At 40.4% G+C, this 24,891-nt stretch overlaps 1 protein-coding gene and 1 long non-coding RNA gene across 7 annotated transcripts in view; both read left to right on the top strand.

Annotated features, from left to right (window-relative positions):
• LOC140846802 (uncharacterized) overlaps window positions 1-24,891 on the top strand; it is a 477,545-nt gene that overhangs the window by 345,648 nt on the left and 107,006 nt on the right. The window lies entirely within an intron of this gene.
• On the top strand, window positions 4,056-22,419 carry HMGN4 (high mobility group nucleosomal binding domain 4). Of its 5 annotated transcripts, XM_036998510.2 has the most exons (4): window positions 4,058-4,224; window positions 15,495-15,540; window positions 15,693-15,797; window positions 18,189-22,419. In XM_036998510.2, exon 4 carries the CDS (start codon window positions 18,257-18,259, stop codon window positions 18,527-18,529), a length of 273 nt encoding a protein of 90 aa, XP_036854405.1. In that variant the 5' UTR covers window positions 4,058-4,224; window positions 15,495-15,540; window positions 15,693-15,797; window positions 18,189-18,256; the 3' UTR covers window positions 18,530-22,419. The 5 variants fall into 5 exon arrangements, with proteins under 5 accessions (XP_036854407.1, XP_036854408.1, XP_036854405.1 ...); XM_036998512.2 differs by lacking the exon at window positions 15,693-15,797 and having other exon boundaries at window positions 4,056-4,224; XM_036998511.2 differs by lacking the exon at window positions 15,495-15,540 and having other exon boundaries at window positions 4,059-4,224.

Here is a 24,891-nt window from a genome sequence, read left to right as displayed (position 1 = left end):
AAAACAAAGACAGGTCTTTACCAGCAAACATTGAGGAGAGCAAATGTAGAGACGGCTTCATCCAGCTAGCTGAGTTGAAGCCCATTTCAGAGGTGCCAGATTGTGGGACATCCTGGGTTCTTGCCTCCCCTTCCTGGGTGTGGATAAAATGAGAGTTCCTGTGGCCAGGATTCTCACCTGGCCCTGGTTGACTAGCTCACTGCACACCTGTGGGCAAGATAGCAATACATGGCTGTTGACTCTATAAACAACTCCGCCCAGTGCTCTGGGCAAGACAGGGTGGCAGGGCTGCAAGGCTGCAGGAAAGCAGAGCAGAGGAGAGGCTGGAGTGGTGGCAGCGCCAAGTACAGAGGCTCAGAGGACAGCTGTGAAGGACAACTGTGCAGAGAGGCCTAGAGGATGGCTGTGCAGACAGAGGGGCCCAGAGGCAGAGACTGGCTTGCTGCATGCAGACTCGCTCTGAGTGAATGGGATTCTAGTGACTGACCTGCCACCTGGAAATAAAGTTGGGTATAACCCTTTCACCCCAAGAATGTTTTGCTGTCATTTTGTTTGGTCACATTGAATCCATAGTGAACTTGCCCGGGGCTGAAACCCATTGGCAAGACACTGGGTATGTAATGAGGATAAAATAGAACCAAAAGTTACCCCAGTTTGCTTCATTTCTGAAAATTTAGGAACAATTGTTCACATTTCCAAGCTCTTCAGAATTACAAATTTCCTTTGTAATTCCAAATGCTTCTAATGGAATGGGAGTAGTCTGTGGACTTGAATGGGAAAATAAATTTTTATTTTGACTAACTTGTTGCTGAAATTTTGTATTTTCTTCATGACGAATGTGGGCAACAAATCACAGTCATATTTCAGCCCTTTTCACTCTATCACTATTGGAAATCACAAATATTTTCACATCAAATTGAGACAGGGACCGTGGGTGTAGTCAGACTAGGGTGAGGGCCTCTAGAAAAAGACCCCTACCAAAACTCCATATTAAACAATTAAAGACAGTCACATTAATTCTCTAAAGTAAAATATCAAACTAGGAATATAAACATTCTTCAGTGAAAATTAGTAAAACTAAAAAGCCAGGAATAACCTGGCCTAGAATGTTTAAACATCCCCCAGATAAGAAAATACTTCAGCATAGCCCTATGTCTTGTTTGTGTCAATTAAATGAGGCTATTGTAAAATTTACTTTAGCCTGCTAAAAAGCCCAGTTTATCTTTAACTTTACCCAGATGCTGCTTTTCCTCCTCCAGCCCTAATCAAGTCAGTAACTCAGCTCACCTTGAAAGCAAAACAAGCAGCCTAGACTGATACACTCCCAAACCAAGAAACTGCTACTCTCAGAAAGGATCAAAGCAGTAAATTTCTTACCTTAACCCTGCAAAATAGTCTGGAAAACTGATAAGAAACTTAGTGTCTCTTCAAAGATAAACATTTAGAGACCATTTAGTGGATTTGCATCCCTAGCTCTTTATCTCTCAACCGCCTATAAATCCCCTAGACAATGCACCACTACGGGCTGTCTTGTCCCCTCCTGGCTCAAGCCAGGAGCTCTGTCTATCCTCTCACTGTATCTCCCAATAAAAGTCTCTCTAGCTCTCCTACCTTGACTGTTTGCTAAGTTCTTCTTCGACTCGGCAAACAAGAACCCCGGCATTAAAATGAAGTTTATTGCAAATTTCTTTAAATAACAAATATGTCCATTACTGCTTTGAAATTGCAGTACTTATTCGGCCTCCTCCTGAATATTGTTATTTAGTGCATTAATAAAGGAGCATAAATATTACATTATAAATTTTAATATTTTGATATTCCAAAATAACTGATTTCCCTTTGAAATGTCATGTACTTATCTTTTTTCTTTATATTTGAAAGTATTATTCTGTGGCATCTAACTACCAGGGGTATACAGTACACAACCTGGTCAGAAGGCCTCTGTTTTATTGTCCTGGGAGAAATCCATACCAGGTCTAAATGTTTATGCAGAAAAAGCAGGAACATGCATATTTTTCTTAAGGCTTGCTGTTTCTTAAGGTTGCTGTTGCAACCTTATGAACGGAAAATGAGTATTTTCTAAACTCAGTGTATATATTCTCAATGTCAGGCAGTTTTATTCCATCTGATTGGTAACCCTCAACTTATTTACAATGCTCATCAGGCATGAAGATAGTGTTTGCTTCTCAAAAATAAGAAAGGCTGAAACACACGTAAGAGGTGCTTATTTGTTTCCTGAAAAAACAAACAATTGTATTCATGTGTATGCAAGCTGATGATGCTCCTTTCAAAGGTATCAAATTCTGAGATATAGGTCCTGAAGTAGGAGAAGAACACATTAGGAGTGCTTAGTACAGTCTTGCTTAGTAAATACCTGAAATACAAAAAATTTAACCAAAGAAGAGGCAAAAAAAAACATGTCTGATCACGCCACCCTATAGCTTCCAATTTTCTACAGATAAAACAGCCAAAGTCCTTACAAGGGCCTACAAGGCCAGAGATTTCATCTCCCTGGTTCTCCTACCCGTCTCCACTCTTCACTGTCTCCCTGAGGTTACTGGAACATCCCAATTTCGCTCTCACCTCCAAGCCTTTGCCCTAGAGAGGTCCCCAGTTCCAGTTCCTCTATTCCCTGATACTCGCATTGCTCTTTCATCACCCTCCCTGCTGGGCTCTCCTATTCTTTCCCATTAAATAAAAAAATCCAAGGTTTTATCGCCATTATTTTACTGATTTAGTGCTTTATTATCGTCTCCTCTATGCCCACGACTTCTTGAACGCAGGGACCACATCGCGGTTGTATTTCCAGAGCCTTGAAAGGTAACACTGGTTGAATGAATGCTTGAATGGAGAGGTGATATGCTGCAGAGAGGATGCCGGGCCTTGCCTCCCAGCGCCTTTTTTTCTGCACAGACAGACCGAGAAAGGAGCACGGACACTGGGACGCGGGCAGGAGTGGCCACCGGACAGTCCACGCGCTGCGAGCCTGGACTAGCCAGGAAAACCTAACTTTGAAGAATTCAGCACAGACCCGAAGCCTGCACCAGGGCCTGTGCTGAAGTCTTGAAAGTTACGACTTCTGATTAAGACATACCGTTAAACTGCTTACGTATCGGGGTCAGTGGCGCAAAGGGTAATGTGTCTAATTACGGATCAGAAAAGTCCTACTTCGAGCCTTGGCAGGCTCGGTAAGTCCGTGGTAGTTTCACTACCCTCCTCTGCGGACAACTGATTCCTAACACGATGGAATTAGAAAATTCCTGTGCGATAAATTTATTTAGATGTGTGTCAGGAACGGAAAGCTGCCTCCGCTACACACGGTGTCATCACTCCTTTGCGGAGGAAACGTCTTATCTGGCCATGCGGTGACGCTAACCAAAGCGTAGCTAGAGAAATGTACCCTGTCCCCGTGTCACGCCTCATCTGTCTAGTCCATCCCTGCTGAAGGAATTTTGATGTAACCTATTAAGCAAATGAAAAAAAATTAAAATCCAGAAATTCAGATTGAGAAGTAATGGTGAAAGGTCATTCATGAAAATTAAAGTCACTCTTTTTCCTTCTATCCGGTAATTTCCAGAATAAATAATTAAGGATTTGGCTTCAGAGCTGTGCACTCCAGAGCGGTATACAAACGCTTAAGTACATGAAACACCGAACTCTCGCTAGGATAGGGCGAGAGGCGGGGCATGTTCCACAGGGAGAACCCCTCTCTCCAGAAGCAGAATTTTTACTGTGTGCTTATAGTGTAGTGGTTATCACGTTTGACTCCCAGGCGATACATTCTCGGTTCAGGGCTGGGCAAAACAAGGTGTTTTCCTATTATTAAACAAATTCCTCAAGAGTTGCTTTATTTTCTTCTTTTTTTAATTTCACGACTTCACAAATACGTTCCCCGCTTTTTCTTCTTGTCTTGGTCGCCAGGGATCGTGGTGCCGAGCCATTACTGCTTAAGAAGGGCGCGGAGTCCGACGGCCTAGCAGGCTGACACAAGTATCGCGAGGCAAGAACTAGGCTCTCCTTGGCTGCAGGGCTAGGCGGCCCGACGTCCTCAGCCCCGGAAGCGCATCCTCGCCGTCGTCGACCTTCCTGTTCCAGGCAGCATCGGGCTCCGCGCGTCTCGGCGGTATCCCGCGGTCCGCGCCGGCCCTGCCCCAGCCGAGGGCCCCCGCGCGGCCAGGGCCGCAGCTGGTAGCCCCGTGCCTTTAGGAAGGCCGCGAGATTACGGTAAGTACCTCGGTGGCGCTAGTGTGCGTCTCCGAAACGGGAGCAGTCCGGCTTCCCTCCACATACTTGGGAGCCTCTTGCAATCTGGCCTTCGTCGTGATTAGGGACCTCGGTCCCTGACCCCACCTTGCCTGCCAGTATCCAGAGTAACTGCAGCATCCCTTCTGGGCTCCGAGTGTGAATCTCTGGAAAAGGCGGAATCCGGGAGGTAGGGTCACAGGTAGCAAGCCCTTCTCGGAGACTGTAGGATAGAAAAAGGGGAGGCAAGAAGGGGATTGGAATGGATTGAGCCCCAGAGCTGTGGCCCGGAAGAGGTCTTGGCGGGAGGGTTGGGCTGGCCTGGCCTCGAACTCCGGGTCTCTACCGCTTACGGGGCTTCACCTTCGGGAAATCCCTACTTAACCCGACCACCGAAGAGCGGTAAGACCTCCGCTTTGGCCTCCTGCTTTCTTCGTCAAAAAGAAAAAAAAAATCACAAAGTTAAGAAATGGACCGGCTGTGTATTCTGAGTATTGCCTTGAAGCTGGAAGCACCTGTTTAAAATCAGGATTCGCACCCTGGTGTTTGATCTCTGACTTCTGTCTGACACTTGTAAATTGGATCGATCAAATGCCCTCCTGGGAAAGAAGTCTTGATATTGCACCTAGTAACCTCAGGATTTCCTTATTGGATGTATTACTGTTACTATTACTATTTTTAAGAGTTAGCCAAGCCTGGTCGTTCAGATCACATCGCCCCAGGTTCCTTCAAATGATTGATATGAATAGGATGTTTTTTTTATGGCCATAAGAAAGGAAAAGGCAGTTCTTACCTAATGAGCTTCTTTGTGTTGCTTTTATTTTAAACAGGCCACTTGTACAGTATAGACATTCGCTTTCCCAGACCTATTACTCCATTTTTATACCTCCCAAAGCTCATGGTATTGGTTCCCTTGTTAGCAACATAATAAGCTTGGACATGTGCTCAATAGAAATTTGTCCAAAACGTTTTCATTTAAAATCCCCTCTGAACCACTCAGAAATAAAACCCAGTTAATGTGGTGTGCTGCAAGGAAACAAGGGTCTCTGGAGCCCAGGTGGTGAGGTAGATTTGTCCTCTCCATTTCTCTTTTTTTTTTTTGAGAGGGCATCTCTCATATTTATTGATCAAATGGTCGTTAACAACAATATAATTCTGTATAGGGGACTCAATGCACAATCACTAATCAACCCCAAGCCTAATTCTCTACAGTCTCCAATCTTCTGAAGCATAACGAACAAGTTCTTACATGGTGAACAAGTTCTTACATAGTGAGTAAGTTCTTACATGGTGAACAGTGCAAGGGCAGTCATATCACAGAAACTTTCAGTTTTGATCACGCATCATATACTATAAACAAGTCAGATATGATTATTCGTTTCATTTTTATACTTGATGTATATGTGAATCCCACATTTCTCCCTTATTATTATTATTTTTAAATAAAATGCTGAAGTGGTAGGTAGATGCAAGATAAAGGTAGAAAACATAATTTAGTGCTGTAAGAGGGCAAATGTAGATGATCAGGTCTGTGCCTATAGACTAAGTATTAATCCAACCTAGACAAGGGCAACAAAACATCCACAGATGCAGAAGATTTCTCTCAAAACAGGGGGGGGGTGAGGTTCTAAGCCTCACCTCTGTTGATCCCCAATTTTTCACCTGATGGCCCCCCTGCGACTGTGCCTGTCTTAGGTTGTTGCTCCCTTGAGGAATCTTACCTGTCTCTGGCTAGCCAGTCATCTTCTGGGGCCATACAGGGAAATGTGAAGTTGGTAAATGAGAGAGAAGCAATATTCTTTGAAAAGGTTAGCTTTTTACTTCTTTGCAGATTTATGCCCTGTGGCTTCTATGCCCAGCATTTGTCTTGAGGTATCATTACCACTTGGAAGAATTATGATACTCGGTAATTTTCGATATGAGGCACGAATTCTGCTAAAGGGTTGTAATTAGGAAGAAGAAAAGCTATAGAAGTAGCAGACGGAAGAAAACATGGGAAGATTGATTATTTCTTTGACATATCTTCTTGTAGAGTAACGTAAGCATGTATAGGTTTTAACAAACTAATTAAATTGCGTACACACATTAACATAATAGGAATACAGCTACATAACAAAAGCAGACCTACAATTACCAGCCATATCCAGTGAAACCAAGAAAACCAGTTAGGTACCCTAGGCATTTGTGAAAACTTATCAATGATATGATGGATATTGTCTAACTGAATTTGAATAGTTTGAGAAAAATCAGACAAATTAAAACAACACAGTTGTTCACATCCCATGTTTTTTTAACAGTAGATAGTCTATAGTCACACGACTTTGGAGCACTGCAACTTGCACTTCTAATTCTTGGTTGAGTTCCGGCAGTATAGATCCAGTCAAATTTGTTGTTTTACTGTATGCACAGGCCAGCTTAGATATCTCCGTCTTCATTCCAGTGGGCAAGTCCAGGAACTGGTGGGATGAATGCAGCTACAACTGCAACAGTGCCAGGATCTTTGTTGAAGTTTTTTGATGATCATCTTCTGGAATGACTCTTCCAGAGGATGTTGATGTTGGAAGTTCTTCTTCATATCGTATCTTAATTCATTTTCTGGGTAGCCAAATTAGGCTTTGATCCGCTGTATAAACACAAACAAACCCTTTGCCTACACTTTTATATGACATTTATACCATTGTGAAGAACCTATTGGAGATCACCACACAGGAACTGCTTTTTTTTTTTTTAAAAGAAAGGAATATTATAAGAAAAATGTACTTCCATAGCTGATCATCTGACACCCTTTAAAAGATCAAAATTAAGGATATGTAAAGCATGCATTAATCATTAATTTGCAGTTAGTTTTATCCTATCAGGACATAATCCCCTTTTTCTTTCTCTTTTTTTTGTTATCATTAATCTACAATTACATGAAGAATATTATGTTTACTAGGCTCTCCCCTACACCAAGTCCCCCCCACAAACCCCATTACAGTCACTGTCCAGCAGCACAGCAAAATGTTGTAGAATCACTACTTGTCTTCTCTGTGTTACACAGCCCGCCCCTTTCTCCCACCCACCACATTATGCATGCTAATCATAATACCCCCTTTCTTCTCCCCCCACCTTATCCCTCCGTACCCACCCATCCTCCCCAGTCCCTTTCCCTTTGGTACCTGTTAGTCCATTCTTGGGTTCTGTGATTCTGTTGCTGTTTTGTTCCTTCAGTTTTCCTTTTGTTCTTTTACTCCATAGATGATTGAAATCATTTGGTATTTGTCTTTCTCCACTTGGCTTATTTCACTGAGCATAATACCCTCTAGCTCCATCCATGAAGTTACAAATGGTAGGATTTCTTTTCTCTTATGGCTGAATAATATTCCATTGTGTATATGTACCACATCTTCTTTATCCATTCATCTACTGATGGACACTTAGGTTGCTTCCAATTCTTGGCTATTGTAAATAGTGCTGCGATAAACGTAGGGGTGCAGATGTCTTTTTCAAGCTGGAGTGCTGCATTCTTAGGGTAAATTCCTAGGAGTGGAATTCCTGGGTCAAATGGTAAGTCTATTTTGAGCACTTTGAGGAACCTCCATACTGTTTTCAACAATGGTTGAACTAATTTACATTCCCACCAGCAGTGTAGGTGGGTTCCCCTTTCTCCACAACCTCACCAACATTTGTTGTTGTTTGTCTTTTGGAGGGTAGCCATCCTTACTGGTGTGAGGTGATATCTCATTGTGGTTTTAATTTGCATTTCTCTGATAACTAGCAATGTGGGGCATCTTTTCAGGTGTCTGTTGGCCATCTGAATTTCTTTTTTGGAGAACTGTCTGTTCAGTTCCTCTGCCCATTTTTTAATTGGATTATTTGTTTTTTGTTTGTTGAGGTGGGTGAGCTCTTTATATATTTTGGATGTCAAGCCTTTATCGGATCTGTCATTTACAAATATATTCTCCCATACTGTAGGGTACCTTTTTGTTCTATTGATGGTGTCTTTTGCTGTACAGAAGCTTTTCAGCTTAACATAGTCCCACTTGTTCATTTTTGCTGTTGTTTTCCTTGCCTGGGGAGAGATGTTCAAGAAGAGGTCACTCATGTTTATGTCTAAGAGGTTTTTGCCTATGTTTTTTTCTAAGACTTTTATGGTTTCATGACTTACATTCAGGTCTTTGATCCATTTCAAATTTACTTTTGTGTATGGGGTTAGACAATGGTCCAGTTTCATTCTCCTACATGTAGCTGTCCAGTTTTGCCAGCACCATCTGTTGAAGAGACTGTCATTTCCCCATTGTATGTCCATGGCTCCTTTATCAAATATTAATTGACCATATATGTTTGGGTTAATGTCTGGAGTCTGTAATCTGTTCCACTGGTCTGTGGCTCTGTTCTTGTGCGAATACAAATTGTCTTGATTACTATGGCTTTGTAGTAGAGCTTGAAGTTGGGGAGTGAGATTCCCCCCCACTTTATTCTTCTTTTCTCAGGATTGCTTTGGCTATTTGGGGTCTTTGGTGGTTCCATATGAATTTTTGAACTATTTGTTCCAGGTAATTTGATAGGGATTGCATCGAATCTGTATATTGCTTTGGGGAGGATGACCATTTTGACAATACTAATTCTTTTTAGCCAGGAGCATGGGATGAGTTTCCATTTGTTAATGTCCCCTTTAATTTCTCTTAAGAGTGTCTTGTAGTTTTCAGGGTATAGGTCTTTCACTTCTTTGGTTAGGTTTATTCCTAGGTATTTTATTCTTTTTGATGCAATTGTGACTGGAGTTGTTTTCCTGATTTCTCTTTCTATTGGTTCATTGTTAGTGTATAGGAAAGCCACAGATTTCTGTGTGTTAATTTTGTATCCTGCAACTTTGCTGTATTCCAATATCAGTTCTAGTAGTTTTGGAGTGGAGTCTTCAGGGCTTTTTATTTACAGTATCATGTCATCTGCAAATAGTGACAGTTTAACTTCTTCTTTACCAATCTGGATTCCTTCTATTTCTTTGTTTTGTCTAATTGCCCTGGCTAGGACCTCCAGTACTATGTTAAATAACAGTGGGGAGAGTGGGCATCCCTGTCTTGTTCCTGATCTCAGAGGAAAAGCTTTCAGCTTCTCGCTGTTCAGTATGATGTTGGCTGTGGGTTTATCATATATGACCTTTATTATGTTGAGGTACTTGCCCTCTATACCCATTTTGCTGAGAGTTTTTATCATGAATGGTTGTTGAATTTTGTCAAATGCTTTTTCAGCATCTGTGGAGATGATCGTGGTTTTTGTCCTTCTTTTTGTTGATGTGGTGGATGATGTTGATGGATTTTCGAATGTTGTACCATCCTTGCATCCCTGGGATGAATCCCACTTGGTCATGGTGTATGATCCTTTTGATATATTTTTTAATTCTGTTTGCTAATATTTCATTGAGTATTTTTGCATCTACATTCATCAGGGTCTTTGCCTGGTTTTGATATTAGGGTGATGTTGGTTTCATAGAATGAGTTTGGGAGTATTCCCTCCTCTTCTATTTTTTAGAAAACTTTAAAGAGAATGGGTATTATGTCTTCTTTGTATGTCTGATAAAATTCCGATGTAAATCCATCTGGCCCGGGGGTTTTGTTCTTGGGTAGTTTTTTTGATGACCTTTTCAATTTCTTTGCTCATAATTGGTTTGTTTAACTTTTGTGTTTCTTCTTTGGTCAGTCTTGGAAGGTTGTATTATTCTAGGAAGTTGTCCATTTCTTCTAGGTTTTCCATCTTGTTAGCATATAGGTTTTCATAGTAGTCTTTAATAATTCTTTGTATTTCTGTGGAGTCTGTCGTGATTTTTCCATTCTCATTTCTGATTCTGTTGATGCGTGTTGATTCTCTTTTTCTCTTAATAAGTTTGGCTAGAGGCTAATCTATTTTGTTTATTTTCTCAAAGAACAAGCTCTTGGTTTCATTGATTTTTTTATTGTTTTATTCTTCTCAATTTTGTTTATTTCTTTGATGTTTATTATGTCCCTCCTTCTGCTGGCTTTAGGCCTCATTTGTTCTTCTTTTTCCAGTTTCGATAATTGTGATGTTAGAGTATTCATTTGGTATTGTTCTTCCTTCTTTAAGTGTGCCTGGATTGCTATATACTTTTCTCTTAAGACTGCTTTCACTGCGTCCCACAGAAGTTGGGGCTTTGTGTTGCTGTTGCCATTTGTTTCCATATATTCCTTGATCTCTATTTTAATTTGTTCATTGATCCATTGATTTTTTTAGGAGTATGTTGTTAAGCCTCCATGTGTTTGTGAGCCTTTTTGTTTTCTTTGTAGAATTTATTTCTAGTTTTATACCTTTGTGGTCTGAAAAGTTGGTTGATAGAATTTCAATCTTTTGGAATTTACTGAGGCTCTTTTTGTGACCTAGTATGTGGTCTATTCTGGAGAATGTTCCATGTGCACTTGAGAAGAATGTATACCCTGTTGCTTTTGGATGTAGAGTTCTATAGATGTCTGTTAGGTCCATCTGTTCTAGTGTGTTGTTCAGTGCCTCCGTGTCCTTACTTATTTTCTGTCCAGTGGATCTGTCCTTTGGGGTAAGTGGCGTGTTGAAGTCTCCTAAAATGAATGCATTGCATTCTATTTCCCCCTTTAGTTCTGTTAGTATTTGTTTCACATATACTGGTGCTCCTGTGTTGGGTGCATATATATTTATAATGGTTATATCCTCTTGTTGGACTGAGCCCTGTATCATTATCTAATGTCCTTCTTTATCTCTTGTTACTTTCTTTGCTTTGAAGTCTATTTTGTCTGATACTAGTACTGCAACCCCTGCTTTCTTCTCTCTGTTGTTTGCCTGAAATATGTTTTTCCATCCCTTGACTTTTAGTCTGTGCATGTTTTTGCGTTTGAGGTGAGTTTCTTGTAAGCAGCATATAGATGGGTCTTGCATTTTTACCAATTCTATTAGTCTGTGTCTTTTGATTGGTGCATTCAGTCCATTTACATTTAGGGTGACTATTGAAAGATATGTACTTATTGTCATTACAGGCTTTAGATTCGTGGTTACCAAAGGTTCAAGGTTAGCTGCTTTAGTATCTTACTGCCTAACTTAGCTTGCTTATTGAGCTGTTATATACACTGTCTGGAGATTCTTTTCTTCTCTCCCTTCTTATTCCTCCTCCTCCATTCTTTATATGTTGGTTGTTCTATTCTGTGCTCTTTCGTGTTTCCTTTTACTGCTTTTAGTGGGTTGTTGATTTTATTTTTTGCCTTTAGTTAGTATTTGGTTGGTCTGCTTTCTTTGCTGTGATTTTATTTTAGCTAGTGACATCTATTTAGTCTTAGGAGTGCTCCCGTCTAGAATAGTCCCTCTAGAATACCCTGTAGAGGTGGTTTGTGGGAGGTAAATTCCCTCAAATTTTTGCTTCTCTGAGAATTATTTAATCCCTTCTTCATATTTAAATGACAGTCATGCTGGATACAGTATCCTTGGTTCAAGGCCCTCTGTTTTATTGCATTAAATATATCATGCCATTCTCTGCTGGCCTGTAAGGTTTCTGTTGAGAAGTCTGATGATAGCCTGATGGGTTTTCCTTTAAACGTGACCTTTTTCTCTCTAGCTGCCTTCAAAACTCTGTCCTTGTCCTAGATCTTTGCCATTTTAATTATTATGTGTCTTGGTGTTGTCCTCCTTGGGTCGTTTTGTTGGGAGTTCTGTGTATTTCTGTGGTCTGTTCTATTATTTCCTCCCCCAGTTTGGGGAAGTTTTCAGCAATTGTTTCTTCAAAGATACTTTGTATCCCTTTTTCTCTCTCTTCTTCTGGTACCCCTATAATAGGGATATTGTTCCTTTTGGATTGGCCACACAGTTCTCTTAAGATTGTTTCATTCCTGGAGATCCTTTTATCTCTCTGTGTGTCAGCTTCTATGCGTTCCTTTTCTCTTGTTTCTATTCCATCAATGGCCTTTTGCATCTTATCCATTGTGCTTATAAATCCTTCGAGAGTTTGTTTCACTTCTGTAATCTCCTTCTGGACGTCTGTAATCTCCCTCCAGACATCTGTAATCTCCCTCCGGACTTCATCCCTTAGCTCTTGTATATTTCTCTGCATCTCCGTCAGCATGTTTATGATTTTTATTTTGAATTCTTTTTCAGGAAGACTGGTTAGGTCTGTCTCCTTCTCAGGTGTTGTGTCTGTAATCTTTGCCTCAAATTTTGCCTTTTCATGGCGATAGAGATAGCAGAGCTGGCATGAGTGATGGCTGGCAGAAGTTCCCTTCTGGTTTGTTTGTGGACTTCCTCTCCTGGGAGAACAGCGACCTCTAGTGGCTTGTGCTGGGCAGCTGCATGCAGACAGGGCTTCTGATTCTTGCCCCACTGCAATGGAGTTTATCTCCACTGTTGCTGTGGGCATGGCCTGCCTTGGGCTGCTGCTCCGATACAGTGAAGCCGCATTGGAGGGGGAATGGCTGGGTGGCTGTTTATCTCCATGAAGGGCCTCTGAGCTGCCCTGCTATCCAGGAGTTTAGGGTGCCCGGAGTTCCCTGCTGTTGAACTAAGTATCCCAGGACACTTCTGTCCGGCGGTGGGGTCCCTTTAAGACTTACAAAAAGCACTCGCTTTTCTTTGTCCCCGGGGCGCCAGCTGCAGGGACCTGCTCACAGGTCTTACTGTCCTGTTTCCCTAGTATCCAGGACCCCACGCATGCACTGTGTTTGCGCTCTGTTGCTGATGGCTAGGGCTGGCTATATAGCAGTCCTGGGCTCCCTCTCCCTCCCCGCTCCGACTCCTCTCCTCACACCCAGAGCTGGGGTGTGGGGCGCTCGGGTCCCACTGGGCCGGGGCTTGTGTCTTACCCCCTTCGCGAAGCTCTGGGTTCTCGCAGGTGTGGATGTGGCCTGGATGTTGTTCTGTGTCTTCTGGTTTCTCTTTTAGGGAGTTGTCTTTGTTGTATTTTCAAAAATATATGTGGTTTTGGGAGGAGATTTCCGCTGCTCTACTCATGCCGCCATCATGGCTCCGCCTCCTTGTCCTCTCCATTTTTGATGCCAATTTGCAGGAGTACTTTAGCAGGGTGTCTGAACATGTGCCAACCCAGTCTGTTACAGATGGGAGACTCTTTAGAAGCCTATGGTTCTGTCCTTGTCTTCCAACCAGGTGCATTCTGGCAAAATGTAGCTATGGTACTACCCTTTTCTCACTCTTCCATTTCTCACCCTACCTATCATTCCTCTCTCTGCCAGTATCCCTCATTTAACCTCAAATAGAAGCTCAGGCTGCCTGCCTTGACTTGTATTTCTTTTGGAACGTAGAGAACAAATAGGGCCTGGAGATTAACTGACAGTATCTGACCTCTTGCTACTGTGGCATACTATGTCTTGCATATGATCCTTTATTTATTTATTATCATATCCTTTATTCTCTCTTTCCTAAGCTTGGTGTTAGTAACCTTTTTCCAGGCCTTGCCTCCAACTCCAAGGCACTATCTTGCCATAAGTAAGATACAGAGAGAAGCGAATGGCTCTCTGACTTTGGGATGGCATTGAGACTAGAACCCAAGTTAGAACTCTCTCCCAGAAACTCAGTTCAGTAACAGTCAAGAAAGCAAAAGGACGGTGCAAAAATGTGCCTTGGCTGTTTGCTGGGAATGGGGTGGTGGTGTATATTGGATGAGGTGGGATTTGTTCCATAGACATTGGAGACAAACTCATAATGAAAGAAAAAAACATGGAAAAATCATTTTTAGAGCTGGGCAAAACCTCAAAATTAATCCAAGTTCTGTCATAAGTCACTAAGATGTTTACACTCTTCCCTCTTGTATTAGTCTTCTACAGCTGCCATAACAAAATAGCAGACTGCATATCTTAAACAACGGAAATTTATTTTCTCACAGTTCCAGAGGCTGGACATCCAACATCAAGGTGTCAGCAGGTTTGGTTTCTTCTCAGGACTTTCTCCTTGGCTTGCAGTCAGCCACCATCTTGCTGCATCCTTATATGTTCCTCTATCCGATCATGTTGTCTGTGTCCTGATCCTCTCTTCTAGTAAGGACATCTGTCCTATTGGATTAGGACCCACCCATATGTCCTCATTTTACTTTTTAATTACCTTTTTAAAGGCCCTATCTCCAAATGCAGTCACAGTCTGAGGTACTTGGGTTTAGGACTTAAACCTATGAATTTGGAGGGGACACAGATCATTGTAGTACGTACATTATTGACACCAACTGGTAAATTCCCATAAATAAATCCCAGATTTTAGCACACCTACATCTCTTTTTACTCATCATTTGCATATTTCTATTGCAAAAGATACATTATTTGCCTTTTATTTCACTAGTAGTCTTTTTTTCTTAAAGCTGTTTCTGCCAGTTAATTTGAACTTCAGATGTCTTTTTCTAGTGAAGAAATAGAAGTCTTTATAGGTAACAAAAGGATTTTAAGAAAAGGATGGAGCAAATACTTCCTCTCCCCTAATGCTGCTGAGGGAGAGACCTTTTATACATTATAAAACAAGCAATCTGATTAAATGAAGAATTAAATTGAGAACTTTCACAAGAATTCCAGTCCAGTTCTTTGCAATATGAAGATAAGTAATTCAAAACTTTCACTAACTTGAGTTTTGTTTTCTGTTAATATAATTTTGTCCTTGTTAAGAGTTGTTAGATTCCTTAAACTATAAAAATTTTTGCCATATCTTGGGAAAATCACCTGTCTTGATGATTTCTTGCCTTGGTGAGGCCATTTGAAGTCTATCTCTATTCCCAAAGTTATAAAGTTGCTTATGAGATTTATCTACCAATTAATAATAATTCATGATGGGATATTTGTAATCCTATGACTTCTATATTTATTACCTAACCAATTATTTCTTTTTTTTATACTTAAAATGTTGTTTGTTTGTTTTATATTAGTAGACCTTTTATTTTTTTTAGCAGTTTTAGGTTTATAGAAAAATTGAGCAGAAAGTACAGTTCCTCTTGTTAACAACTTGTGTTAGTGTGGTACATTGTTAGAGCCAATACAGTTGATGAGCCAATATCTATACATTGTTATTAACGAAAGTCCATAGGGTTCACTCTTTGTGTTGTGTAGTTCTGTGGGTTTTGCCAAATGCATGTTGTGTATTCACCATTACAGTAGCATAAAAAAGTCCCCTATGCTCAAACTTGAATAATTTAGTAACACTGTATAGTAAGAGGACCTCCCTCCCCAACCCTTCTTGGCGTTCCTGGAAATGAAATGACCTTTTACCCCACTGTCCCTTTTTCATTATTTGTGTATATCTCCTACATTTGTAAGGTCTGTGGAGAGTCAGCCACCTGGTCTCCTGATAAGCTTCCTAAAGGTGAGTTTTAAAGAACTAATCCATGTTGATGTACTCAGATACAACATCCAGCCAGTAGCCTGTTTTACTGGAGTTTATCTTTATTGTCACCTACTGTGTTTCGGCCTTTGACATGTGGCGATCATGGCCCCCTGCTTGGGATGGACTGCAAGGGATCTAACATGAAGAAGACTGAGCCCAGGAAACAGACTGTGAGCATTCCCACACCAGGACATGGGCTAAGAAACACAATTTTGGAATGAGATGGAAGGAGAATGGTATGGAGTGTCCATTCTTTAGGGAAGTGTATCCTGGAACAAAAGCTCACCCTTTGGTTTCCTCTCTCTTTTTCTGGTAACAAAAAGACCTCTAAGAATATATACAGATTATTTAGGATGACCTTATCACTTACTGTCCAAGTTGACACACTTTTGAGAGTGAGAGACAGCACTATTAATAATTATACTAGGGCAATAGGCATAAACCATGTCACCCTATAACGTTAGACCATACCAATTTTCATACCATAAAATTTCTGTCAACATGTTCCTTGATTGTAAGAACAGTTGTCTTTTCCTACCTTTTCCTTTCTTGGCACACCATTATCATACCCGAAGTTGACATATTTTTCTTTGTCTGCATTTGGAGTTTTAAAAAACTTTCATTCTGTAAGAATTGTTCAAACATTTCTTTAGTGGTGCATTTGGGAGAGAGAGAAAGGGGGCTATAATTAGGTGTGAATTCATCTGTCTAGGGGAGATCCCCTGGGAGAGAGCTGGTTGGTCTAGCTAGATCAGTAGAACTGCGTGCTGTTTGTCTCTGTGGCAACAGGGACTTGGCCCCTCAGTAATTTAGAATATTTAAAGGCAAGGGGAGAGCACAGTAAAGGAAAAGAAGGTTCCAATTTATTTCCCATTGGTTTCCAGTGAATTATTTTTCACTCTAAGAATAAAACTGTTTCTCCTCTCAATTTTAATGCCTGTTCCCAAAATTTCTTAGGAGGTACTAAGGGAAATAATAATTTAGGCACTATAAATAAAGAAATTATTTAAGGTGAACTCCCACTTTTTTTCTTCCCTTTTCTTTATATTGACTCTAATTTCTCCCTCTGTGCCTCAAGAAGGAAGGAAAAATGCAAAATTACCAGATATTCTGCTCATAGTGAGAAAATGGGGAGAAAAGTAGATAATTTGATGTTTTAGCACCATTTACAAGTGGTTGCTTTTCCAAGGAGCATAATAAAAAAATGTTAAGTTTGCTCAAGAACCATCTTTGCCCACTATGTCTAGATAGTGAAGTCCAGCAAAAATAAAACAAAACTGGAGAAATTTGAAAACAAGGTAATGATTCTTTTTTCTGAAAATGTTATGGGATGTGAGAGAGCATAGGGTTACAGAATTACCCAGGAAACATTTAAAGGTGGGACAGAAGGTATGAGTAGCTAATTTTGGCCTAAAGCTTTTAAAAAGTCACACAGTACTTGTGAATGCCAGCCATACGCCCAGATCCTAATTACTCAAACTCAAAATAAATCACTATCTATTCTATATTGCCCCGAATCTGTGCTCTGGCCTACTTACCTTTTCTAAGTAGTTTTTATTCTTGAGCAGATGCATAAAATTTATTTTTGTGAAGTATAGAGAACAATGGTATATTAGCAGTAGCCCTCCTCCTTCCCCCAGTTCAAGGAAGAGAATGTCACCTCCACCCCCTTACCCCATGACCTCTCCAACTATTATCCCTTTCTTAACCCCCTCTGAGGTACTATTGTCCTGATTTTTATATTTATCCCTTGCTTTTTTTAGTGTTACTACATGCTTGTAGCCTAAGTGTTGTTATTTAGTTTACACTTATAAATAGATCTATACTTTTCATATTTTGCAGCCTCCTGTTTTTGTTCAACATTATATTCTTGAGATTTATCCATATTTTTGCATGTAGCTATAGTTATTTATTTCTGCTGCTGAATAGTAATCCCTTGCGTAGATATTACCAAAATATATTTATCTATTCTAATATTAAAGGACATTGGACGGTTTTCAGTTTTTTAAGTTGCTATAAACATTCTTGGAGGGATTTCCTGTGCACACCTCCAAGAAATCCTCTAGGTAAACACTTAAAAGTGAAATTGCTTTCGATAATGCCACATTGTTTTCCAAAGTAAATATACCAGTGTATGCACACATAAACACACACCCCTGCAGTTTGTGTTTTAATTGTTCCACATCTGCTGAGCCTCTGATATTGTCAGTTTAGTTTTCACCAATTTGATGGATGTGAAATGTTATATCCTATGATTTTAGTATACATATCCAATATTACTGAGGCTGAGTGTATTTTTATGTGTTTATTCACCATTCTTGCTTCTCCTGAGAAGTACTTGTTAACACTTTCTTGCCCATTGTTTTTAAATTTTCATTTTGTCTTTTTCTTGCGGATCTGGAGATATTCTTTATATATTCTGGATTCTATTCCTTTGCCAATTATATGTGTTATGAATATCTTTGCCCAGCTTGCAACTTAATTTTTACTTTTTTTCATGCTTTTTTATTTACACAAATTGTTAATTTTAATATAGTCATATTTGAATTATAATGTAGTTAAATTTGTCAGTTTTTTCCTTAATGGTTTATACTTTTTGTGTCTTATTTTTTAAAAAAACTTTCTAGGAGCAGAGTGAGCAAGACAGAAGAATCCCCTGGACTGGCAAAGCCATCTGCGAAGCACTGCTGCTACCATGCCCAAGAGAAAGGCAAAAGGAGACACTAAAGGTGACAAAGTGAAGGTGAAGGATGAGCCACAGAGGAGATCGGCAAGGTTGTCTGCTAAACCTGCCCCTCCAAAACCAGAGCCCAAGCCTAAGAAGGCTCCTGCAAAGAAGGGAGAAAAGCTCCCCAAAAGGAGAAAGGGGAAAGCAGATAATGGTAAGGATGGGAGCAACCCTGCAAAGAACCAAGATGCCTCCACAGCCCAGTCACAGAAGGCAGAAGGCACTGGGGATGCCAAGTGAAGTATACTGTTTTTGATAGCTCTGTACTTCTAGTGACTCTACTGTTTGAAATAGTTTTTTTTAAATCAAGTTTTATAAAAATGTAGATTTTTTTTTTAACTTAGGTTGTCAGCATATAGGACACTTTGTTGTTGTCTTTTGTGGAAAGTACAAATACCACTAACAGAATGTCTCAGAACCTGGATTGAAATGAGAGAAAATAGGATTTTCTATCCTCATTTATGAAGATTATTCTTCGTTACCAGGAGAGATTCTCTGAAATTCACACATCAGCCACTTTGGCTCAGAAGAAGCCTTACAGTATGGAGAAGCAAAATTTCATGTCTTCTCCTTTCCTGATGCCATCAGCATATAGTTCCTGAAATCAAGAGTTGTGATGTGGCTTCAGCACCCCTAAAATCAGCTGTGTTGGGTAACACCTCATCCTTCCGTTGATAACACCAAGGCGGTGTTGCTCAAAAGAGCCAAGATTCCTGTTTGTAGCTTGTGGATCATCCTATTGATTAGCCTGTAGTGTTTAATTCCTTTCCTCCATGTCAGAGTTGACCAGTGGAAAGCTTTTATGTGTCTCATGTGAAATATCCATCCCTTCTGAAAACTTTTCCTGCTCAAAGCAGCAGCAGAAGACTTGACTTTTTGGAAAGGGGAATTTGTAAGTTGTAAAATGTTATGGATGGTTACCCATGCTACTAGAAGCATCTGTTTTTGAAAAGTATCTTTTAAAGCTGGATACAAGTTGGCTTGCTGAAGGGGTCATTATTTCCTACCCAGAGTCATAAAGATACTCTTTATGTCTTGTGAGAGTTTTATAGTTTTGTCTTCACATTTGGTTTTAGTCTTTCCTGAAATAATTTTCAGTGTATGTGCTGCTGAAATGAGTACTCCTGAACTGATTTTTGTGAACAATATGATATAGAAGCTCAATCTAATATTTTTTTCATATAATGTCCCAGCACCATTTTCTGAAACCTTCATCCTTTCCCCACTAATCTGTAACACTGGGTCTTTCATAAATCAAGCTTCTATGTGTGTGTTAGGGGTTAGGGGATAGTCTGTGGATGGTTTCTGTTTCTGACTCAATGGTCAATTGGTCTAACCTGTGGCAGTACTGCACAATCCTGAGTAGTAAAACGTTAGAAAAAAGTCTTTATACCTCAGGACAAATCCCATCTCATCCTCCAATATCACCACCAAATTTTTCTTCCTTGGGAGTATCTTGACTATTCTTAAAAACTCTTACATTCTTATATACTTGGCTATTCTTGTCTATACGCCTTGATTTGCTCTTCCATACAACTTTTAGAATTAGATTGACAAGTTCTAAATCAAATATTGGAATTTTTATTGGATCTGTATTAGATTTATAAATTACAATATTGAGACTTCTAATCCATAAACATCGTATAGTTCTCCATTTATTTAAGCTTTTAAAATGCCTTTCAATAAAGTTTTATAATTTCTCCATAAATGTCTTCTTTTGTTAATATTTCTTATGGACTTTATACTTTTTGATGCTATTTTATGTGTAGTTTTAGTTACTACATTTTCTGTTTTTAGCTAAAGTTGATTTTTTTATCCAGTAATCTTGCTAAACTTGCATTAATTCCTATATAGCTGTATATTCTTGGGGGTTTTTTTGTATAAATATATATTCTGTATATACAAACAATTTCATTTTTTCAGTCCTTACACTTTTTTCCTTTTTCTCAGGCTAGGCATTGTCCAAGTGCTAGGAGTACAGCAGTAAACCAAACAAGGTCTTTGTTTTCACCAAACTTATATTCTGTTGTTTGGAAGGAGGGGTAGACAGAAATTTATATGACTAAGGGCCTTAAGTAGGGAAGTCCTCTCTGATTAGATGCCATTTGAGCACAGCACTTAACAAAATAAAATAACAAAAGATGTAAATATGAAGAGAAGGCTTTCCAGCAGAGGCAATAGCAAAATACAGAGATGAGGTGAAAATGTGATTTGCATGCTGAGGAAGAACAAGGAGGCCGAAGTGACTGAATTGGAGTGAGAGTGAGGAAGAGTGGTACTATGATTGAAGAAATATCCAGGGGCCAGAAATTGGAAGACCCGCCAGGTTGTAATTTTTCTTTAATGGGATACTATTAGAGTTTTGAACAGAGAAACGACAATCTAAGTTTGTATGTGTGTATATGGCTGATGCATGGGTAGTAGGCTGTAAGGGGAAGAACTGAAGGAGGGATACCAGTTAAGTGGCTGTCATAACTGAATAGGTGGAAATTCTCATTTATCATACTGTATTACCATCCTTCCTCTATCAACTATTCCCACCCATTTTATTTGGTAAACAGCAAGTATCTGTTGTTTGCCTTCTCTTTGCCAAACAACAGATAAGGATCAAACATAAACATTCCCTATTTTCAGAGTCCAAAGTCAAATGTAAGAAAGTCACCACACAGTAGTGTGCTTAGTGTTATGGTAATACTGCTGGATACCCTAACCCTGATGCCAGAGCATGAGATTTCCTGGGGCATTTTGACACCTAAGTGGCAAAATGAAAGAAGGAGTTGGTCAAGCAAGGAATGGGGAAAGGGCTTTTAGTTTTAGTAAAATAACATTTGCAAAGATGTTAAAAGCTTAATGTGGTGCATAGTAGATACCAAAAAAATTATTTGTTGAATCAAAAAAATAAATGCATAACCAAATTGTTTTTTTGCAATACTAGATTTCTTATTTAGTATTTATTGTTTGCCAAATGCTGTCTGCCACTGATTTACATACATAATTTTATTTCTGTGACCCTGTGAGTTGAATCTTACTATCCCCATTTTACTTTACATTTGGTGAAACTGAGGCAGAGATTAAATAATTTACCCTGAGGCCATACAGTGAGCACAATCAAGAATCAGACTCAAATCTATAACTCCAGAGCCTAGAAGCTTCTTAATTGTTGAAAAAAAATCACTGCTTTAGATCTAATGTAATCCACCCCAAAAAATAATTTGGTGTTTCTGAGTATAAGGAGTTTCCCAAGGTGCCATTAGGAAATAATAACAAGTAATAATATTCTACAAGATAAACAGTTGTAATTTCCAATAAAGGAAGTAATGAAAGGACAATAAATTCCATGGAGAAAGTTGGCCTATGGAATCTAGAACTTCAATCTATCTTCAGCAACATAAAGCTAGAAGGGGTATTGTTTCTGTACAAGCATACTAATTTTTTGACAAATATTCCTGAAGTGGGGAAGAGCAAATTAAATAATAAATTAGCCTTTAAGCCTCCTTTGCCTACTTTTCTGATTCATTTGGCACTTAACAGTTCCTAACTGTAAACTCACAAATTAACATCCTGGTTTACAAATATTTTGAGAATATGGGTGTCTGACATACAACAATCTGAGTGACCCATAATTTTCAATAATCAAATATCTGAACCTCAAAACTGAGGCATCAATCCTGGAAGAGTTGGAAAGAAGAGGGAGGAAAACTTATTTTCCCGTATCCGTGCTTGTCCCTCCTCTTCCTACTATCAAAAGTGGTCATAGCTGTTAGGAAAGAGTATAAAACCTAAATGTAATTTATTCCCACTAGGATGTTTAAACATTTTAACATTAAGGTATTAACAAAGGGCCACGTGGTGGAAGCTGCTCCGGCTGAGAGGGGGTGGGGGAATTGATAAGGGCCTGGCAATACCTGTTTGAGTTTTTTTAAACCTACCAATAAAATTAAGACAAATGTAAAGGAAAGATATAACTGGCTTAGGTGACGTCCGGGGAAGAATGTGAACCCTGTAGTACTCAGCCAATGAGGAACCAGGGGAGGGACTCACATACTAGGAGATTGGCGCCAAACTCCCCAGGTGTGCCTGCCCACCAGACCCCCGATCTTGCAAGATCATTAAAGCCTCACTCCGTTGTTCTCTTTGTCTCTGTGTCCAGTTATTGAATATGGACCAGTGAGTGTGTTTCACAATTTGGGGGCTTGTCTGGAATCCTCTTGCCTGTGTGTGGTGGGGGCCCAAGCAGAGTGGAAAGACGCGTCCTGCCTGGCTTTGGGTGGGCCGCTGTGTCTGGGCATCTCACCGTCGCACGGAAGTCAAGGGGAGACCCGAGACTGTTGTGCGGAGACAGCGTGACCGACGCAGGGGAGAAAACAAAGGCACCGCTGTAACCAGGCAAACTCGTGCACGAGCCAAGGTGGGAAAATTGGGCTATAAATACTGCCATGGTGGTTGGGTATTTTTCAAAGGTTGAGTGTGTGTGTGGCTGAGACGTGTAATCTCGGGGTGTGTGCAAGAAACTTCCATTATGGGGGTTGAGTACACAGGGACCTCCTGAAGGATGGGAAATACAAATTCTAGGCCTAGGGAAGCAGAGAAAGGGAACCAGATGAGCTCCCTTGGAATTCTCCCCAGATAGCCTGCTGGGGTGAAGGTTACGGTACTGGGGGGAAACCTCCTGTACCAGGTTAAGGACAAACAGAAGATAATCGAATTTTGCTGTTTTGTCTGGATTAAAGTTAGATCAGATGAAAACTGGCTTTGCCATGTTTGAGTTATTTTTTTTACAGTAATAAAGCCTCCAGTTCACCTGAGGAATCTGTTGGTTAACAAGCGTGCTTCCCCTATTTCCTCTCGACACCAGGGAAGGGAAAGCTAGGGAGGAGGAAATACAAGAGACCTCCCAGGGCAAGCCCTGGTGTTGGGAGAGCACTGTGTGTTTTCCTCGGTCCCTTTCCCTGTCCAGCCGCAGCGGCGAGTTGAGGGGTGGGGACACGGCGGTGAGGCGGAGTGAGAGTTTTGTTTGGAGTTACTCCTGGACAGAGAAAGTGAGGCCGCCTCAGGAGGGAGGGGCACCCTGAGAGGTTGGAGAGAGAAAGTTTGAAGTTAAAAGGTTGTGCACTTTGAGGGTGCCAGTGGCCTCGGAGAGAGGAGCGCCCCAGGGATTGGGGGTTCCCTTTATAAAGATTCTTTAAGAGTGTGGCCGGGACCTGGAGGTGTAGAATTGTTAGGTGGTCTCAAGTATCTTTGATGAGACATTATATTTCTTATCAGTCCTCTAGGTAATTCTGCAAAATTAGTGTAACAAGAAATTGACTGCTTTTAGTCCCCTCCCAGGATAGCAGTTTGCTGGTTTGGGAGCATATCAGGACTGGCTGCCCTTCTTCCAAGGAAGGCAGAGTTATTGTCTGCTAGTGAGTAAGTTGAAAGTCTTGCTTCTTGACCTCCTGGGTATTAAAATGCAATCTTTGGGATGAAATCCTTCCTGCCTTTTGCTTTGTTGTTTACGGCTGCGCCTGCATGCTAAATTGATTGCCTGGGTTGCACACTTTGATTGGGGTTGGAAAGAAAAAAAATAACATACAGGTAAAGTTAAAAAAGAAAAGAAGAGGCTGGGCCTGTATGATTAACATAATAATGACAGGCTATGCTGAAGTACCCTCTCCTATATCTGAGGAATATTCAAACATTCCAGGCCAAGTTGTTCCTGTCTTTTTGAGCTTTAATTAATTAACTCTGGGTCTTTTTAGTGGACTTTCCTGGCCTTTTTCTCTTTCCACCCCACTCATATCTATTTAACATTGGGACCCACTTTCTTGTCTCCCTCCCTATGGGTAAAACTAACATTTCCAGAATATCTCCCCTGGCTTTGGCATATCTGCATATCAACAGGCGTTCAGAAGTGGAAAGAAGTATGGCTTTAGTGCATTTGCAGCTTTCCTCAGAGAAGTTCATCTCCTATCAATGGGTAATTACCTGGGCAATGGAGGGCTATTCTGTACCTGAGAGGTGAGGGGGAGGGCGGGTTTTTGGCTGATGCTGGAGCCTGAAAGAGAAACGGCCCCAAACTGCAGCCTGTGAGTAATAAATAGATTTTAAACTTTATTTCTCCCTTTGACTGATTTCAGTTTTTAGAGGTATTTTGCCCCAAGATTTCCTCTCCCCATACTTAACAATGTAAGAAGGGCTTAGAGTTTCCTCTTGCCTTCTGAGGAGTCCACCAGGAATCCCAAAATGTTTCCATTGAGAGAGGTCCCACTAGTACAAGGAGAAATTTGTTAATGCTCCCCTCATGGGTACTGAGGTGAGAAATTTTAAGCATAGGTAGAAGATCCCCTTGGCCTAGTGAACCAACTAGATCAACTCCTGGGACCTAATTTATATACTTAGGTTGAACTGATGTCCATCATGAATATCATATTCCCTGATGGTGAGAGGTGGGAACAAAAACACCCACTGGGCCAGGGTGTCCAGTCAGGGGAAAACAAGTGTTCCCAAATGTAGGTCCTAGATGGGATAATAATAATCTAGGGGATAGAATTAAAATGCAGGATCTTCGAGAGCTAATTATAAAGGGAATTAGGGAATCAGTCCCAGTATCTCAAAATGTT

The sequence above is a fragment of the Manis javanica genome, chromosome 16, assembly GCF_040802235.1.
Source record: "Manis javanica isolate MJ-LG chromosome 16, MJ_LKY, whole genome shotgun sequence".
NCBI lineage: Eukaryota > Metazoa > Chordata > Mammalia > Pholidota > Manidae > Manis > Manis javanica.
Note: the sequence above shows the minus strand (reverse complement) of the source record. Positions and strands in the feature narration are given on the sequence as shown.